Source organism: Thunnus thynnus, chromosome 23 (assembly GCF_963924715.1).
Source record: "Thunnus thynnus chromosome 23, fThuThy2.1, whole genome shotgun sequence".
Lineage (NCBI taxonomy): Eukaryota > Metazoa > Chordata > Actinopteri > Scombriformes > Scombridae > Thunnus > Thunnus thynnus.
The window spans coordinates 14,409,381-14,430,487 of NC_089539.1; the positions used below are offsets into that span (position 1 = coordinate 14,409,381).

The 21,107-nt window shown below is 39.1% G+C and overlaps 1 protein-coding gene across 1 annotated transcript in view; it reads right to left on the minus strand.

Annotated features, from left to right (window-relative positions):
- The window catches only part of cacna2d4a (calcium channel, voltage-dependent, alpha 2/delta subunit 4a), a 90,518-nt gene extending 74,724 nt beyond the window's left edge, over positions 1–15,794 (minus strand). The window contains exons 1-13 of the mRNA XM_067581552.1: positions 15,602–15,794; positions 12,392–12,473; positions 9,683–9,799; positions 9,419–9,478; positions 9,059–9,221; positions 8,827–8,958; positions 8,270–8,330; positions 5,866–6,016; positions 5,018–5,092; positions 3,542–3,631; positions 3,226–3,339; positions 2,744–2,822; positions 1,296–1,429 (exon numbers count right to left, since the gene is read on the minus strand). Coding sequence (XP_067437653.1) covers positions 1,296–1,429; positions 2,744–2,822; positions 3,226–3,339; positions 3,542–3,631; positions 5,018–5,092; positions 5,866–6,016; positions 8,270–8,330; positions 8,827–8,958; positions 9,059–9,221; positions 9,419–9,478; positions 9,683–9,799; positions 12,392–12,473; positions 15,602–15,777 — 1,434 coding nt within the window. The 5' untranslated portion in view covers positions 15,778–15,794. The remainder of the gene's footprint in view (positions 1–1,295; positions 1,430–2,743; positions 2,823–3,225; positions 3,340–3,541; positions 3,632–5,017; positions 5,093–5,865; positions 6,017–8,269; positions 8,331–8,826; positions 8,959–9,058; positions 9,222–9,418; positions 9,479–9,682; positions 9,800–12,391; positions 12,474–15,601) is intronic.
- Between the last annotated feature and the right edge of the window lie 5,313 nt (positions 15,795–21,107).

Genomic DNA, 21,107 nt, shown 5'->3' on the forward strand with positions numbered 1-21,107 from the left:
CTATTTATTTAATGTCTCCTTACTCTATTCTATGTCTACTAAAAAGTTTAGCAGAGTAAAGTTGGCTCTAAGTATGATTACCTCTTGTGTGCTTGGGAACTGGAGGTGAAGGGGATGAGATAGAAAACAACAAACATGAAATGGTGGTAAAAGAGAAATGGCACAAATGGTTAGATGACAATGAGACTAGATGAAAAGAGACACAAAAGGGGAAAGGGAGAAACTGAAATAGCAGACAAAAGGAAACAGTTGCACAAGAAAAGGAAAAATATGAAGAAAATTGTTTGTTTTCTGCCTGAAATCTTTGTTAGTGTGTTGCTAAACATTTGTAATACTGTACTTCTTCTATTACAGTTACTTAAACTCTGTTACTTACATTCATTTTAGGGCATTATTGCTGTCTTTTTAGGAAGGGTTCATATAAGTTTATCTGTGCTTCCGCCAAAAAGTGGAGGTAGGCTATATGATCTCCAGTAACTCCAAAGTTGTCTTATTACCATTACATGTTGTGTCTTTTTATCTGGCTTGCTAATGTTAGTCACTGGTAAGCCGACATCGAGGAATCATCTGGGGTTTTTTTCAGGGTGTGTCGTTATGGCTAAATTAGTTGTTGATAGTCAGTAACCTCATCCAAAACTTGTAGGCTGCTGCTTGTAGCCACAATATCTGGTTTTCTGCCAACAGGTATCAAATAGAGAGCATTTTTTTAACATACAGAGGAAGTGACATTTGCATGTGGAGGATTTGGAGTGGTTGGAAAAGCCCAATAATGTAACTTAATACTTCTGCTGATGAGTAATTAATAAAGTGTTTTTTCTTTTCAATGAATGATAAGTGTATAGATAACATTATTACAAGTATCTTGCCTAACATTGGTTGCTAAACACTTTCTCAGGGTTTCTCTGGTGTTCACGCTGGTTAATGGGTGTTTTCAGGCCATTGTTAAGATGTTTCCTGCAGTTAGTTGGCCAGTGCTGGATGGTTGCTAGGATTTGAGAAATTTATAGAGCATTACGTGGTTCTATGTGGCTGCTAGAGGATTGTATGGTGTTTGGGATGGAGAGGTTTTGAATGTTTCAGTACCATGGAGAGAGGCACAGGGACAAACAGACTTGCTGTGAATGTTTCCATAGAGAGAGAAAGACAGACGGCATTTGAATGTTCAAAATAACTGTACATTGGATCACAGCCAAAAGTAAAAGCACAGGTGTCTTCAGTGAGTCGGACATTTTGATTAAGTCTTCCAACTGTGTGCTGCCCAGCAAGCACACTCATAATGAGAGAAGCCAACTGACCACACTGTCCATATAGGCCTCAGTCCAGATGATGTCGTGATCGTGGTTGATGACCATTGGCCGGCTGAGAACATGGAGGTACTCCATGACGTTTTCCTGGACGTCAGCCAGTGTGGATATGTGTGTGTAGTAACCTGCAGCACACACAAATACATGCTCAAACATACACTATATCACAAATTACTCAGATAAAAACTCAAGGATTGATAGATTTTAGAAAAGAAAATGTTCACCGTATTATTTTTATCTTTCTATTTTAGGCCTTTGGGCATTATATTAAGAGAAATAAACTCATTTATCAGACATCAGAAAACCTTGTATTCCCAAAAACACTAAGCTGATTTAAATAAAAGATTCTCCCATTGATTTGAATGTGCTATTGGCGTTCTCTAAAGCTTGGCTTACTCTAAGGTTTATGGCATTTCTACAAGTGGAGGACAATGACGTCAATGGGATACCTGCAGTGATGCTGCTAAGTGACAACACGCTAGTGAAGCACTGCCAAGGTATGAATATGTGAATGTGTGCAACCCTTATTGCCTTTGTAACATCTCCCCAAGAATGCTTCTGTGAATATGATTAAGTAGACTTACATACTAAATTAAGATTGAAACTCTAAATTGAAGGTTTTTGCAGGAATGTAACAATAAGCATGTTTGTCTCTTTATGACAGATATTTTGTTTCTGGCAGAAGCAACTGTCAGTGTTCGCAACAGAAGGGAGTGCACCTGTTACCCATTACACACACACACACACACACACACACACTCAGAGATATGATATTTTTTGGCCAGAGATGTGTTTACAGTATAACTGTGCTGATAATCAGGTATTTAGTCAGCGGTTTATGATGTGCACAGAGCAGGATAAAGTGATTATTTTCAGGTCTGAGCTGTTGCATGACCCCATGTAATTCACAAGAGGGCAGCACCTGATACCCAGTCCTATAGAGCACCACCTGGCAACACCGCAGAGGGCCGACAGACCTCATATGTTGTTAAGAACATGATGGGACACTGTTTTATTTGAGACTTGCAAGCAAATGACCGTTGCAGTAGGTTTCATATCTATTACTCTATATGTTGTTGCTGAAAAGAGGTTACATCAATAGTAGAATAAGCATTTGATTCCTCAAACATTGCAATTAACCAAAAGTAAGAAGTGCAAATGGAGTAAATATATGTGTCATGTTTTATGCAGCCAGCATGAAACTTTTATTAAGATCACTTCTCCACTACTTAACACTGTAACTAAGACCTGTAAAGACCTGGCCAGACACATGTGCTTGTACACCTGAGAGCAGCATGATGAAACACTGCATCTGCTGGCACTTAATGCCTTGCTTGTGGGAATTATGATGATCCGGGGATTCAGACTAGCAACATTTATGGCGCAATCCAAATTTTTTTGACCTTTAGGCTAATGATTCATTCCCATTTGCTTATTACCCTTGTTGTTGCAGGCAATCCATTTGACATTATCAGCAAATGTCATCTCTCTTCCAATCAGATAAGTGAATACTCGAACCTGGAGAGACAATATATAGTTAGATATGATAAACCCATCCACCTGTTACATCAAACAACTTAATATAAATACTGTATATGATACAGTATGTGTGTGTGTGTGTGTGTGGTCTGTCATAAGCTACTTTTGGGAAAAATTTCAGACTTAGGACCAATTAATCGGGGACGGCTTGTCAAATTGGGTACAAAAGCCATGTCCCCAATTGGGAAAAGACTGATTTTTGGTTCAGTGGTTAAGGTTAGGGTTAGGGTTAGGTAAGTAGTGGTGATGGTTAGGGTTGAGTAAGTCTTCAGGAAATGAGTGTAAGTCTATGTAATGTGCCCAAAAGTGACCATGATCAAATATGTGTATTTCAGTGTTTTCGGTGTTTGCATTTGTTCATTTGTGTGTGTGTGTGTCATACCCGTTTTTCTGGCCAGTTGAACTTTTCAAACACTTCCTGGAAATCCTCCATGGCTCCGTCTGTTATCAGCATAATGGCCTGGTTACACAGGCTGCCTTGGCCCATCGCTGCAGCCTACAAACACACACACACACACACACACACACACACACACACACACACACACACACACGTTTTAATCCTTTGAATAATGTCCAAGAAATCAACCAATCCATCTCTGTGAATTATGTCATATAGATATGAACGTTGAGTGAACTTCTCAATTTCACGGTGTCAATGCTAGCTGTTGCTACGTTTGCTGCAAAAGGGGACAAACCTCATTGAGGATCTTGAAAGATTCCTTCATTGCCTTTTTCACTTTGCCCTCTCCTTTGACATGAAGCTCTTCAACCAACAGCTTGAAATGCTGTAGGGTGACACACAACAAATCGACACAGACATTATCACTAAGCTGTGGATCTTGCCCCGCGGGTAAACTCAGGTGAATCGGACATACACACAGAGAGAAAGAGAGGAAGAGATTGTGAGGCAGTGAGTGAAAGAGTCTAGAGGAGGGATTATCCTCGACTCCCAGACACACTGACCAATTAGCTACAGCAAAGTCACTACAACACCAGGAGGTAATCAGGATTAATCAACACGCGAACACACACGCAGATACACACACACACTATGATGAATGGTTAAATGGTGGTGGGTTCCAGCACCCTGTGAACCAGGGACAAACCAAGTAATTTGAGGCTCTAAAAAGAATTTAATATTTCCTTATAAATACATGTTAACTGTAAATTTTTTGCTGTGATTACTGCTTAACATGTGAATGATACTCAAACTTAAAGATGTTTCTTTAAAAAATGCTGCTTAACAGTTTTGAAAATCAAGTATAATCAATCAATTTTTATTTATATAGGGCCAAATCACAACAAAAATCAACTCAGGGCACTTTTTTATGAGATATAAGTAACAGCCTAAAAACTGAAGATTGTCTTCATGTAAATGTGCGTGTATATGTGTACTATGCGTGTGCCCACATGAGTTTAAGCGTAAGTGTGTCAGCCAACATCTGTAAGCCCATTCTGTTACAGCATGCTTCTCGAGGTATTCAGCCAACGAAATCCCTTGCTAACAGGTCATGTGACTGACTTAAAATTGTCAGTGGCCGGCGACCTCACCTGCTCTGTGATGATGTGAAGGGGGGGTGAAAGTAGGGCATACATCCAACACATAACACGCATGCAAACACACACACACACACACACACGGACTGAGCAGGTGTTGCAGTTTTTGAAAAAAAAAAAAACAGGAGAACAGATGACGAGGGGAAAAAAAGATGAGATATTAATGGTGTTGTAGAAGTAAGTGCAAAAAAGAGTTAGATGTTTGGGGATAAAAAGTGCAAAGGTGAGTGAAGAGAAGACATCATGACCTCTTGCTAGAGATGAGGAAACGGAAATAAGAGAGGATGGATGGGGAATTGGGAGGGAAAAAAATCTTAAAACACCAGTACAGAAAGAGCACTTCTGGCTCTATAACTCACACAGTCAAATATTTCATGAACTAGTTCAAAAAGTTTCACCAGTAAATCCTTTAATGAACAGGTTGAAACCCTGATAACACATGCTCACTGTGATGTTTTATCTGTGATGTGATGTCAGCATAATCTTTGTCGTCAGGGTATTAGCAAAATAACAGCTTACGATTAATAGGTTACCAGGGGTTAAGTGAATTAATTAGCTGTGAGCCTGTGAGTATGCCTTTTGTGTGTGTGTGTGTGTGTGTGTGTGTGTGTTACCTCTCTGTTATCCAGATCAGCTTGTACCAAAGTGCCCTTGAAGCAGGGCTCCACGTAGCGAACATAGTCACTGTACTGGAAAGACAAACATATAACCCAGTATGCTTAACAGGCAGCATGAGTAACATTTATAAAAGATAAAGTTATACGACCCTCAATCAATCACCATGAGTATTACAATATCCCTTAATGGTATTACACTTAATCATTCCAGTCAATATCTGAAACTGTGACACAAGACCTTTTTAATTGTTAATAATATGAGTATATGGATATTTATTCATTTAAATTCAAATTCAAGTCATATCAAGTCCAGTTATTGCTATGATTAAAGTACTGGATTATAAAAAAAAACCTGAAGCACTGATTTTCATTGTGCTGCGTGGTCACTCCAACAAGAGGAGTGTAGCTTTAAATTCTGTGTAAAAACAGCTTAAGGGCAGCGGATTTGCAAGAGGCGTATGATTACACACACAGTAATACCAGGATAAACCATGCTTATTATACCGATTTGTAGTTGTACGGCTGCACGCAGCCAAAATCCTGAAAAACCTAAAAACAAAGTGAATACTGAAGCTTTGATCTTACTAGTGAAAATGAATGCCTGGTGTGAACTGAATCTTGTGTGTTTTTATGTATTTGTGCTGGTTTTTGAAGCGTGTGTGTCCTTTTCCATGTATTTACCCCATTCTCAGCACTGTACTTGTACCTGTGTGTTAGCTCGTGCATGTGTGTGTTAGTGTGTTAATCTCTATGTCACACTCAACAGGACTTACTGTAGACACACTATGGTGAGTCTTAGACTGCTCACGCGTGTCTGTATTTTCTGTGATTGTGTGTGTACGTACTGCTATGATGTTAACAAAGTCATTTTCTCCAAGTGTGTCCAGAATTGTGTTAATGGTGTGTTTGGCAATGGTCAGTCTCAGTCCCTTCATACTGCCACTGACATCCACCACAATCACCACATCTTTGGGGGAAGTGGCTGCTTGGATGTACCTAAAGAGAGAGACAGAGAGGGAGGGAGAGAGAGAGAGAGAGAGAGAGAGAGAGGGGAGGTAGGGAGCAGTAGACTTTATTTTTAACATAATCTAAATCAAATAACATTAAGCCATAAACACAGACTATACATTATTTATCAGTAGTCTAGCAGACAGACAGAGCACAGAGAGTTCAAGCCTTATCCTTTTATGTTCCTCCGTTCTCTCCGTCCAGGCTCTGGCTTGCTCTCTTCATTATCATGCCCTAATTTTCCAAGCTCATTAACATAAATGAGATCTCGAATACAGTGGCTGTGACAGGCAACTTTCCAAATAGGCAATGTCTTGCTCCTTGATTTCCGCTCTGCAGGATACAGTAAGCTCTGTCTGATGACCAGGCAGAGTTCCTGGAACTTGATTTCCTGTTGCCGGACACTAATCCAGCATTTACAGTACTGGTAAACTCTGTCTGATGTTGTTGTCGAGATCAGTCAGTTATGTCATGATACTTAGTACTTTTTGTAAAGATTACTGAAAAAAGAAAAGTAATAGAGGAGCATATTTTGATGTTGATGAAAGGATGTGCTGATTTGTTCAGCCAAAACTTATGCCAGCCCTAACATATGTTGTGTCAGATTGTTGAAGGAAAATATACCAGATCAAAAAACTATCTTTTGAAAATAAAAAGGGAGTCAGAGGTCCAAGCAGCAAAGTGTTCTTTAATGCCGGCAAAAAAGGGGAGCAAATTAGCACTTTTACAACAAACCAAATCGCTCCGAAGGTTTTTCCTTCGGGGCGTAGTTTTTATACCATTGGGTCGGCATAGGTCACACCTATCGTCCACCCTCCCTAATTTTTGGCCAATTATTCTGTTATCTTTATCTCCGTCACTCATTGTTGGTCAAAACTCTTCAAAACAGGTTTTGAGCTGTTTGAGGATATGTACTGGCATATTCAATTCTACCTGGTTATATCCAGTTTTTTATAAGTATTGGGAATCATTTTACACCATTATTGCCAAGTTGTCTTCTGGCCTTTTATTTTTTTATAAGTTATTCTAGTCATTTTACACCCTTATTTCTTGATCTCCTCCAGAGAGTATTTTTAAAAAAAGGTGAAGACTTTAATGCAGACCCAAGCAAAGTGACATGTAATACAAACACACTCAAATTTCTCCAGTGTATGATTATGATTCTTCTACCGTGCCTCTATACGTACATTGTGATTAAATATGGTTCATGAGATTACAACTACACCAATACAAATTGTATCACACTAGCCCTTATAGCTTGTAAACTTATAAAATCAATCTGCATAGCTTAATATTGTCTTTAAGCACACCAATGACATTTAATGAAAATACACCACACATACCTACCCGTTAATCCAAATTTCCAACTGGGCAACAACAGCTGGATGTTTTTGGCCAGTTGTGTCCCCCTTCCAGACCCTTGGTTCCATCTCTCTACCTACTACTTTTGGCCTACTGGTCCAAGATGGTAGGAATAAGATTTTTCAATACCTCTGTACCCAACAAAGAGGCAGCCTGGGCTCGAAATCGTAAAGGGAGCATTTTACAGTGTTGCGAGAGACACAGAGTAACTAAAATTTTTTGGATTCAGCACCTGGACATGAGTGTGTTTTAGACACTGATTGCTAGGAATAAGATTTAGGCAAAGGTAACACATTTTAACATACTTTAACAGGACATAATTCAAATCTAGCGATAATTACATAAGGGTCATGACACAGTGAGCTGACCTCAAAGAAAAGGCACCTACTTTGCATCATACCCCGTCACCTCCTTTATTAAGGTGCACTCTAGCATGAAAAATAACAAGAAACTGGGGGGGGGGGATCACTGATTCACTTGGTTGAACAGACAATCACAGAGCTCTCTCTCACTGAATGACTCTAACACTGATTCAAATTGGCAAAATGACAACTGATATAATACACCACTATTGCAAATGTGCCCAGCACACCACAAAAACTACCAGTGATGATCAGCCACAGACGTTAAATGAAGACCCAGTGTCAGGATTTAAAATAGTCATGTTTGAATGTTGGAGCTTGAGGTTGACCTGAGTTGTGATGGCTCTTCTGTCACCCGTCAGTGCAGAATATTTATTATATGTTAGACATATTGAATTTATTTCCCCTAAAATATATCCTCATAATGCCAAGAAGCACAATTTTCCACTTACAAAATATGAACAGAGCTAGAACCCTTCGTAAGGCATGAGTAGGCACAGAAGGAATACGGTCTTACCAGTTCCTGTTTCTACAATCAAATGTGACAACACCATTCTCATCTGGAGTCCACTGGATCCCTGGAGAGAGAGTGAGAGAGAGAAGAGAGAGAGAGAGAGAGAGAGAGAGAGAGAGAGAGAGAGAGAGAGAGAGAGAGAGAGAGAGCCAGCTGAGGGTCAGATGGCAAACTGCTGCTTGGCTGGCTGGATAGACGGATGAACAAATGGTTGCATGGATGGATGGTGACAGACTGTGAAATGAGGGCCATGATGGATGAGGTAGCAAATGAGTAAAACAAGCTGTGTCACAAATCCTCTGCTAATTACTCCTCTTTCACACACGCACATACACACCAGCAACTATACTCTAGCTGAAACTGAGTCATCACATTTGACAGACAGTTTTCTGCATCATCAGTTGCTGCGTAAGTACCCTGTTTGGCTGGTGTAGCTAAATGTTTATGCCTGTTTTCACCGTTCTGTCCATGGTGTCTCAACACTGTGCCGACACAGGAAAAAGTACAACTGAAGATATCTTGGTAAATGTAGGAGGCTTTCTGTGAGTATGTGTTTGTACCTGGGTATAGCCTGAAGAAGCCTGTAGCGCTGCCAAAGTACTGCCACGTTAGAGTCGGATCTTTCTGGAAGTTATCGATGAACACGTCATTCAGAGCTTCAGACATATAGGCTCCGTTCAGAATATCTGTATCTACAGAGAGGGAGGGAAATAATACACTTCTAAATTATACAGTATGTGCAAGTGAATGCAGGCTTTATGTGTATTTCTGTGTGTGTTCATGCCTCTGTACCTTTGTTGTAGACATTAGTTGGGACTTGTATGTTACTCAGTTGTGTGTTGACCGGCATATTATTGAAGTGTTCGTTTTCCTCCAGAGGGAATTCTCCTCCCAGCGGCAATGGATTCCCATCCTCATCCACCATGTTGATCAGCAGTGAGTTATAGTAGTCAAACTAGATATAAACAGCACCGGATGATTACTTTATAGATTATATGATGATGAAATACTGAAGATATGTTTAAAAATGTGGATTTTACAGTATGCGGCTATGTTTTTCTGTTATGTCGGTCAAGTTAACTTTGCAGATTTGCTGTATGAATAAAAGTCATATAGATGGACGTTCTTGTACTGAGGCATGTTTTCACTTACCTCCAGTGTTTCATTGTAGTCGTGATAAAGATCAGCATCCTCTGCTGCTTCTGCTAACCTCTGAGATAAAAGAGAACTGGTCATGGATGTGCTCTGCCTATTTTTAATTGCCCATGTAGGAAAGATGATCAAGTTCAATATTACACAATCTAAACCCAATGATGCGATGAAATCAGTAATGATTCAGTTTTAATCAGGGTTTAAACAAGGTCATGTTTGCATGTCAAATTGGTTGCCATAAAGCGTTACAGAATGTTTTATTACCTTGACAGATTTCATCTTCCTCCCGAGCATCTCCTCCATCTCCTCAGCAAAATTTTTCACCAGCTCCTCTCCGTCCACCTCCTCCATCTTCACCACACCCTCAATGTCCTTGTATTTCTTCAAAACAGATGCAGTTCATTAGTAACTGTTTGTTTGTTTTTTTTAGGTAGGTACTGATAAGCAGCTGTTTAGAGCAAGTGTCATAAGAGCTACTGTTTGCAGATTTTAAAAAACCTGCAGGCTTATGATCAATCCGTTTTTATGATGTTTTCATAAATGTGGCTTTTGTGGACTCATACCAGTCTGATCTGTCATATTAAATTATTGGTGTTTATACAGTAATATCAGAGGCTGTAAAGAGCTATTATGGGAACTACCAAGGTCAATGTCTAAATGATGGACTTTGATAAAGAAAGGGAATAAAATAATCAAACTTTTAAATAGATACAAATCCATTTTAATGAGTTATACTGGAACCTCACTTTATTTTGTTTTCTTCTTGTCTTTGCTTTCTCCATCAAAAAAAAATCAAACTTTTCTCATCATGCATACATGGTTTCATATGCAGTATATTTATGTACATAATGCAGTGCATTTTTTATTGAAAATGTATAAATGATTTTTCATAAATTCCTGTGTGAATGTTTGTATCTAAAGCGAACTGACTAACTTCTGAGTAAGTTTCAAGAGAATTGAAAAACCCAATGAGTTTTTAAATTATTTGGTTGGACATAGTGATTACTCAATGCCTCTGTGTGTCTGACTGAATTGCACATATTGCTCTTGCTGATAGTGGGTTGTTCAAGTTAATTTCCTGCACAGATGATAAAAGCATTAATTGTGACAGATGACAGATTTCCAGTAAATGTTTCTCTTGGTGATGAACTTGTTTTCTGTTACTTTCAGTAATATAATAACTCTTCCTTAACGCAGTGAATTATTAGTTAGTTAGAGCAAAACCGCCACATTGAAATCTAGTCTGGAGCAGACTAAGACATTTGTTTCTCTTTTCACTTTCCCATATAAAGCTCTTTCTTCACAAGGGAGAAAAGGCCAGACTAAATTAGACATATGAAAGACATATGAGAATAGGGATGATGGAGAGTTTTCTCAAAGCCTAAAGCAAATGATTATAAAATCACATTGCAACAAAAGTAAAGTCCAAACACTTTTTATAATCCTCAAACATTAACTCCAGCACTCAATGTTCTACTCAGTTTACTCAGGCAAGAGGACAGACTCACTAAATGTTCCACAGATAACGAGGAAGCCATCGATTAGACAGCGGAGGGTGATTAATGGCTCCTTGTTGCCAAGATTCAACTAATGCGCTCAATGGTTTTTACACACCACCGGTTCAGAAATAAAGTCTGCAACTAGGAGAAATATGTCTACATAACATCTGAACACTGCTAATGCTGCTACTGTTTCTGGGACTCATCACCAACCAAGCAGCCAGTATTTTGCAGCTGCTGTGGTTTTCTCACTCTGAAAAAATGTTTCTACCAACTAATCTGATCTATTATACAGACACAAACAACAAACTGCATATGTGCTCTGTTTGTTTTGGAGGTTAGTTGTTTGTGTGGCTGGTTTAGGTGACATTTTGTGCTGTAAAATAAAAATAAAAAGTGTGGTAAAACAAAAATAAAGATTCACATACTATACAGTGTGCTGTAGAGGGTGTAGGTGCATGTCTCTGTGAAGACACAGTTTGTTTGTGTGTGTTTGTATGTGTGTGTGGCAGATGGTGAACAGGCCTGCTAGGGATTCTACAGGGTGGCATGCAGAGGAGGACTGCACATCCTAATTACTGAAAGACACACACACAACCACACACAAATAAGCATAACCTCTTCTTGATTTGGCAAATCACACAAAAATGAAGAGATCTTTTCCTCAATTCAATTGACATGAACACAGCTCAACGGGCTTCAGTATGTTGGCATATTATTATGTTTGTGTACATGTGTGTGTACGTGTGTGTGTGCGTTTTTGAATTAAGTGTGTCATCAAAATGATCTCTGGGCCATGTGCAGATGTTGTACAGCAAATGTATGCCAGTCAGTCATGTTCCCATTGGCTGATGGGAGTACAGGGGAGGGGGAGAACAGATGAATACAGACCTTTCCTGTCTCGGTCTGATATGATGATGTCATGTGTTATATATATCCAACTGTCTCTCTTACAGTAAAGCATGTTTGCTTCTCTGTATGTAAGCTTGTTTCTTTGTGTTGTCTTTGCTTCCAGCCACCTTGTAAATTGACACATTTTGGCAGTGAAAATCATGATCAGCCATTATTGTGAGGTCCAACTAGTGTACAGTGCAACTTTACATAGGTGATAATATACTGATACTGGGTAATGTAGTTTGACAACAAGCAACCCCCTCTATACATGTACATACTCTGGTATGGCCATATATGTGAGTGATGATCAATCAAAGGGTATATATCTCCACCATTACCATCATCCCCTCACCTTCAATGTTACTGGTTTGTCTGTCTGAAATGGAAAATTACTTGAAACACAATATGACGCATCTTAATTCACCTCAAAACACTTTAAATAGAGCAAATGCCTTGGAAAACATTTTAATTTTGTGTGTATACTATATGTATCTGTTTGTGTAGCTGCAGTTTTGGCAGATGCATATGTGTGTGTGTAGGTGTCTGTATTGGTTAATGTGTACATCTCTCTCTCTCTTACCTTCTGTAGTAGTCTAGCTCCAGAGTATCTAGCCGACAGGACAGCTATCTCTTTGCCAAAGGATACAGCCCACTGCTGCACACTGGACACAGAGGGAAACATGATTGGTGATTGATAGCGCAAAATGCACAAAAACAGTGCACTGACTTTCTAATACCTTTTGTAAAGTGTTTATACATAAATTGTAACTAATACATTCATTAAGGGTTAATAAATCATGTATGAATGCTTTATAAATCACTTACAAGCCATCAATAATAAAATATTTTGGTTTGACAGGTTGTGAAAGTTCTCTTTAGCCAGTGTGTATCCCTTCTATTGGTAATATTGCTGTTGTTGGTAATCCATTAATACATGTTTAATAAGTTATGAATAAATATATTTTGGCCCACATACTCTGCAGCCCTTTTCCAGAAGGTAAGTGGTCCAATCTCACCAATCAAAGCCATTAGTTATAACTTATAAACTCTTTATTATGGTAGAAACTGTTGAAAGTAGAAAGTGATGCCTATTAGAATATTTAACAGACATTTTGGCAAATAACTTGCTCATTACTCACTGCTAGAACAGCCGTGTCATCTTACTGTTTTAGATAAGTTGCCACAGTTTCTGATATAGTGTGTGCTCCTTCAGAAAATAGTTACATTGTAATAAACTGTAAAACCCATAATTTTCTCCCTTTAGAATATTTTTTTTTTTGCTGAAAGATTGTGGAACAAATAATATTTGAACTTATTTCACTGCCAGAACTGATAACAATCATCCTCTGTCCAAATTATCTTGCTTAAAAAATAAGGGCTAATAAGACAGAGTATTGAAGTGACCATGATAGCATGAAGCCAATCATGTTAAAAGGTTACCCTGCATTCACCGATAACAGATTACAGATTACTGTGAAGAAAACAGTAAAAGCTGCCAGTCCGCCGGGTCACAAGGTTATTCAGTGCTCAATAACATACAGTAGTTCTACAAATCCTCCATGTGAATGCAGTCATGGTAAGGCAATGAAGGTTAGAGAGTAGACAGGATGTGACAGATGGCTCAACCTATGGGGAGTCAGCCAGCTCGCTGCTAGTTAGCAGGCAGGGTTGTCACGGCTATCCTGCCAGCCTCGGTACTCGAAGCTGGCTGATAGTTTGTTGACTTGTTGATATGTTCATTCCAAAATAAGAATGTGTGTTCATTCTAAAACGTAATCATTCATAATGTGGAAGTGCTAAGAAACAGAGAGTTCTGTATTCTTCTTGGCATCGGTTTAAATAGCTTTTTGTTCTGTTTTTAAAGACTCTTTTGACTGTTGACTTGAAATGTGTCATCCAATCAGCAGATTCTTCTGCTTTTTTTGACAGGAAAAATATACTTTATTTAAATGTATTGCCTTTTTGCAGGTTATATGAAATTGCAACCAGTATCTGTATGTGCACTCCATGTAGAGTAATATAATGCTGTTAAAATGCACAAATGTCGCTTTAGGCTAAAGCACTATAGACAAGCCAAAGCAGGTTAGAAAACAAGGACAAAATGCAGCAGCTGCTCACAGTGAAACAAAGAAAACTTAAGTGTTTTCACTGACCCAGAAAGTATGATTTTGTTTTCTTTATTCCGAGAAGGAATAACTGCCTTTTTTTGGGTATGGGCTGGTGTTGTTTCTTTTATGGGCTGTTGTTTAAAAAAATTGAATGAGTTCCTCATGGCAGCAGAGCAACGTTCCCTCAGAGGCTAAAGATGTGACCTGCTTGGCCTGAAATGTTCCAGTCATGGCCCGGCTAACCTCCACAGCCTGTGGGGCGCTGCTGCCAAATCTTCCCCAGCCAGAGTGAAGCACTTTGGGCTCAGTGACCTGTGTCGGCCTGCTGAACTCTGCTTCCCTGGAGCTTTAATCTCCGTCAGTCACACCAGCCTGCCTGGTGACAGCACAAACTCCCCATGATGTATAAAGACGAGACTCACACAAAACGTATACTCAAGTGCAAGTGTACTAGCAAAATTCTGTGTATTTGTCTCTGAGTTTCGTTGTCCCTCTCTACCACTTCCACTAACACACACACTCTCTCACACACACATAGTGTTAATAGCTTATTGTGGACTGACAGCACTGCATTGATCTGTTAGTGTTTTTTGGTCAGCAGGAGGTTTGAAAACTGTTCAGGGAAAAGAGCTTCGTCTGGTTTCTGGAGAACAAACAAACACAGCATTTCATTTCCCCGAAGAAAAGTCAAGCTTAGGAAAAACTGACCACTTATTTTACAAAGTAAATCTGGTGTGTGCCTAAAAAACATTTGGCCTTATGAGTCATTTTATGTCCCTTGTGTAAAAAACATTCTTTGTAAGAAATAAATCATAAGTGATTCATTTCTGAGACAGAATTACAAGCCACATGAGTCAAGATTACTAGCATTCAGCGCTGGAGGTCTTTTTAAAATGCAACAACAAGCCTGTATTGTCACACTAAGAGGAATATTTATACATCAATGTCATCTTATTTAGCCGACACACTGATGAGACCTCAGGCACAAAGAAAGGCTGTAGCATAGTTTGGCAGGTTACTGTTGCTATACCCCACAGGTGCCCAGATGGCCCATATGTATCTGTGTTGAGTAATCAGCCAAAATACGAAGGACAATATTGACTCATCCGTCCAACGTGTGGCTTTAAGAAGGGTAACGCTGCATGTACACCTGCCAGGGTGTCCACACAGAAATTACCTGATACAACTGTTGATGTAATGTTTTTTAATAGAGTACAAAGCCTGTATTTGCCATTGAATGGCAGCCCATTGTGTGTAAGGACACACAGGTGCATAAAACAATAGTATCCTATCAGATGAATACAGGGTCTTTGCAGATTTACATTTATTTCACCTATTACTGTTTTTTACACCTTGATAAAATTTGTGAAAAGGTTGGACAAATCAAGTCCAGTTATGATCCTTTGAATGAAGGTTGTGCACATCTATAAGCTATCAAATATTTGCAAATTTGAATGAAGTTTAATGGGTTAAAAATGTATGTAGCTTGTGAAATGCTCATATGCAAATTTGTCTCTCAGAAAGCCTACATGATCTGCATTTGTGCCTTTTGTTAGTTTTGTGCAACCAAATGCAAAAAAATGTGTATTTTCTTCCAGTATTTATAACTGGCTGACATGGTTCCTCCTGGTGGTTCAGACCCTGGAGGTGCTTCAGGGGTTTTCTAGTCAAACTGTACTCACGTTTCTGGTGGGATCTTCATCTGGCCTTCGACCATCAGGCACAGTGAGCTGGAGAGGATAATCCACAGCAGCATCATCAGCCTCCCTTGGTGCGGCCCACTTCTTTCCGGCTTTCTGGCATTCCCAGTGTTTCCCCAGCTCCAGCGGTTCATCCCTGCAGCTGCTGCAATCTGCATCAGTCCAGCGATTGTTGCACGCTGGCCCCCCGAGAGAAAAGGATGAAATTAGGACAGCGCAAAGTGAGATTACACATGCTCAGGTCACAGTGCAAACAGAAGAGGGAAGTGTTACAGGTGTAATGAAGTAGCTGTGACTGTCATGTCACTGGGTAAAAACCCTGATGACACCTTTTTGTTCAGTGTGCAATGCTGTATGCTAGTTTTGTCCATTTTGTTTTTGTAAGCATGTTTGCTCTGGATAGGAATTAGGTTAGTGATGATGACTGTAAATGAAAATGTGCAGATTGACATTACATGTTCATAATGAAACACTTACTACACATTACAGATACTGACGATACTACATTACAGATATTTAACTTTAAATAGTTAATCTTCAGAATTCTACATTTTTTTAGATAAGAAAACCATGTCTGTGCATGTGGTAAAACTACAAATTCAACTAATTCTTCTCCTTAAGAAATACCAAATTTAATCTACTTTTGGGCAGCTTTTTGGGCCAGATGGACATCATCTCTCTAATTTTGGAATTACATTTGTCAGACAAGAGGGAACTCTAACACACACGTTTCTGTCTGGGAAAATACAGATCATGCTCAGCCCTAAAAGGCAACACTTTTTGTCGACTTGCCTGGTAAAGTAAGCGTTACGGAACTGTAAACGTCCAATCCACAGCCTTCTGAAATACATTCATGTGTACTTCAAATCCTGAGACTGTCCAGACACTTTAAGACTGAGCAGTCTACAATATAAAATTATCCATAGTGTTATGTAGACAATCTGTAACAGTCCGAGACTTGCTCAGGTGAGGGACATCAAGCGACAGAGAGAGGATATCATCCTAAAAGCAGCCACAGATTTAGGTCTCTAGGTGGCTTCTAGGAATTATTCCGAGAACCCACAATCTTTAAGTGGAAAGACTTAAAGAGTTGTTTTCCTGTGTGACCAAAAGATTGAAACTATCCCATGTGCTGTCCAGAAAAACAGGTTGCTAATTTCAAAGAAACACAAGCTGGAGCCAAAAAGTAGGTTGCAGGAAGATTAAAATACTTCCTCAAGTCATTTCAGGTGTCACCGGAGATTATTCTCTAGGTCATGTTGTCAAACTATTCCTTTGAGGCATGTGGGTCTGGAAATTAAGTTCAAATATGACTGATAACAAATAAAATGGATAAAAAGTGTCTGACTGATGATTTGATGTCAGCTGAACTGGATACAACGGTGTACAAAAGAGTCTAGAAAGCTCTTGTCTCCGGTGTCAAAGGTCACTTCTGCACACCAGGAGTCACAACAGAATCTCGCCATATTCCTACACCTCCCTCTTCACGCCTCTTAATCCTATTTCTACTCCTCCTATCATCCACTTCTCGCCCCCCATGCTCCCGCTCTTGGATCTACGGGATGCTGGGGGAAAAAAAAAAAAAAGGAGAGCGATGATTGCAAAGACTTGGGACGTCCTGGAGCACTTCACAAGAGTTCCCTCCTCAGGCAGCGTGGTATTCCCAGACTGGACACACACACATACATATATTCCCAAAAGGATTCCTGCTGCAATTAGGTTTTTCTGCCGTCCATTCTGCTGACCTCATGGATGCAAAACCAAAATCACGCAGCGCTGGGAGATGAATGCGCTGCCGGACGGAGAGTAAGACGGATGGAGTGATGGATGGATGGAGAGATAGAGGGACTTCCTCTCTCTCTAGCGGATCTCTTCCTGCTCTGTAGGACCAGTTTATACCATAATCCAGGCAGGATTAAACCCCTCCTCCCTCCATCCCTCCTTTTCTCTCTCCATCCCTCTGGCTCTCTCTCTCTCTAACACACACACACATAAACACCAACACTATCTCTTTCTCTTGCCTTTATCTTTTCTCTAATGCTCTTTGACCTACTGTCTTTCTAGTCTTGCTTTTTTTTCTTCCTACTTGTGTTTCTCTCCCTCTTTCACCTCTTCATCATCCTCATCAGGCTTTTCCTCACCTACTTTTTCTCTCTTCTTCTTTCTATTTCTTTTATTTTGCTTTATCTTTCTCTATGGATAGAGGAAAAGGTGGCTGTAGTATGAATTCAGTGTCTGTCATGAAAGAGGAGTGGGGTGAAAGACAGAAATGAGGAGGAGAGAAAAAGGAGCAAAAAGAAGATGGGAGAAAAATGGGTAATCGAGGATGGGAGGAAGAAGAGAGTGAAGAGAGAAAGAGAAAAGAAAAGGAACAAGAATAGCATGGTTGTATAGGATACATCTAAAAACAACTTGTAGTGGCAGGGAATCCTGTGAATTGTGGAGGTTTGACTGATACAAGTTTCTAATTTAAACAGATTGAGACATCTAGTGGACTGTCATTGCCTTGCCGCACACAAACACACACACACACACACACACACACACAAACACACACCGTACTGCAACACTAACTTAGACATTAGCACAGTCACTTTAAGTGCCTTTGTTACTAGACATGTGTTTTATGTGTTTACATAGTTTTAATTTCTATCATGCTTTTACATGTGTGTTTACATACTGTTAATATTCAGTCTTAAATGTTTTATTTATTTTAATTTGATATGCTCTAATGGTTATTTCATTATCCTCACATTGGTGTTTTCATGTAATAATTTCTATTGTTCTTGCTATAATATTCTTTTATTTCATTTTCTGTTAAGCACTTTGAATTGCCCTGGGTATGAAGCTATAGCTATAGATATATATATAAAGTTGTCTTGCCTAAAAACTCAGTAAATTCGACTTATATTACATACACAATTTACTGCATCTGGTTCTTTCCTTATTTAAGAAAACATGAAGTTGCGTCAGTTACATGTCTGAAGACAACTGTGACCATGAATTTATCTGATAATTAATTTTACCTAAACAGAGGTTTAAATGTTCTGTTGATCTCCGTGGATCTGCCTGCACAACACTTGTATAGACCTGGAAAAAATGAAATTAGATATTAATAAGAAATTATGTTTGTTGTGAAGGATGAATCATCTGGCCGTATGACTTTTTCCACTATTCAGATGGCCATCTGCATCACTTCACTGCACCTCTAACTGCTGCGAACCAAATTTTTCAGGTACATTCAATCTCACTGGCTTCATCCTGCAGACTGAAAAAATACTGCAGACTTTTCTGATGCATATTTTTAGCCAATCTAGCATTGTAGAAAGGTTGGTCAGCTGAGCAAAATTTTACATTTTACATTACAGGCCAATTTTTTTCCCCCACTAGTGACCTTTGAATTATAAACTGTACATACAATTAGAATTATAGCTAAAAGTATGGCTTTAGACATTTAGTCTTGCTGATGTTTACATCAGTCTCTAATCTGTGTCAATACACAGGCCAAAGGACATTTTGAATCATACAAGAGCTACAACAGAGACATGATGTTGAAATGACATCTAAAGCTCAGGTGGGGTTGTCTCCTGCTGGGAGCACCATTAACTAAATATCAAGGACACACACAGACAGATCTGCACAAACACAGACATGCACATGCACTAATACACATATCAGACACACACAACCAGTAAATAGCTAACATTCCCAGATATGCCTTTGCACACACATACCAGTAAGCATGTGCACACACACACGCACATAGAAAAACATCTGCTCACTTATGGAAATGAAAATACAGTGAAAGAATCTGGCACACAAAGCAGTAATGCTGCAGAAAACGCAGAAAGAGCTCGGATTAATAACATAAACAGTTAAGAGACTAACTGTGACATATACACACATAAGCACACACACACACACACACACACACGTGTACATGTATATCCATGCGCACACACCAGCAGTGTGTAACAGCTGCAGGACTCCTCCTCCCCCACTGACCCAGATCACTGATGAAGGGGATGAACTCTTAGTCCTCCCCCCAACATGGATGAACTCTTGATTCTTCTATCAAGAAAAGTGGAATTTCACTTAAAATAAAGTAAGAAGAAGAATTTTTAAAGCCCAGCAACCACCACTCCACAAATCCAAGTAAGAGGCATATAAATAAACACTAAATTCTTAAAAAATTTGGAAATTGCACATTGTGCCTCCTTGTCCTTCCTCCTGCCTGGTGCATGCTGGGATTGCATCAAGTGGGGAGTGAAAATGAAGGAGTGAATTTCAAATGGTTTATTCCCAAAATAGATGTCCAGCAGAACAATTATTTACAATAGCATCTTTAGCCAGATCTGGTTGCTGCTTGGTAAAAATCCTTAAGTACAGTGAATAATCGTAACAAATTCTTCATAGTCCAGTAACTGAATGTCTTAGTACAGCAGTGGTAGTCTGATAATCACACTGAACTGCCATGTAGTTTCACTTCTGTTTGAATTGATGAAGAGTAAAGCCAATAAATCACCACTTCAAAAACACAAGGTTTAACAAAACAATATTTAAGTTCTGTCTACATTTGCAACCTGCATAAAAATCAGAACCAAAGTGAGGTTGGTGGTTTTTTTTCTCTTCTTTTTGCCTGTAATTTAGCCTCATTTATCCAGTCCGGTCATATCTTTGGTTTTACAGCATTCCAGCCTTTTCTTTTCTTACACTAATGTATATTTTACCTATATTTAATGTATTTTTCTAATTAATTCATGTTAAAGTCTCCAGTATTTTGTCATTTTTACATGTGTATTCCATTTTTTATCACATAAACAAAGAAAATATTGATATATTTAACTATGATATTCAAACATCACGTAGCACCCTGCAGTATAAAGTGCCAGAAAACCCTCCGAGCAGTGTCACTCACCTGTGCATCTGCAGAGCCTAATTATGGTTCAAACTCCCCAAGTTTTAGTTTGGCAGCTCCGAGGTCTGAGCATAGGAAACTGAAAAAAAAAAAAAACGATAAGAAGAATGTTTCTTAAAATGCAGGTTTGAACTCAGGATAACTCTTATGTATGGACAAAGATTAAAAGATAATAAAAAAAATAAACAAACCAAAACCAAAAAAACAATTACAAAAATGTTAGTACTCAACTCTTGGACTTGCAAAGAGAAACAAGATACTGCAGACAACCTCACAACATCCTCCATCTGAGATTACAGCGGCAGCAAAAGTGGTTCCAACTCACTGTACAAACTGAAGACCCCGCCTCTCTGGCCATGGACACACACACACACACACACACACACACACACACACACATCAACCACAAGTCATTGATTAGTCTAAGCCAGCGCTAATAGTCAGCCCTTACTTTTAGCTCCATCAGCTAAACCAATGGTCTGGAACCTCTGAGTCTCTGAGGAAACAATGTGTGTGTTTTTGTGTGTGTGTGATTCCTAAAAATACAAGATTTTGAGGTCTTAACTACAT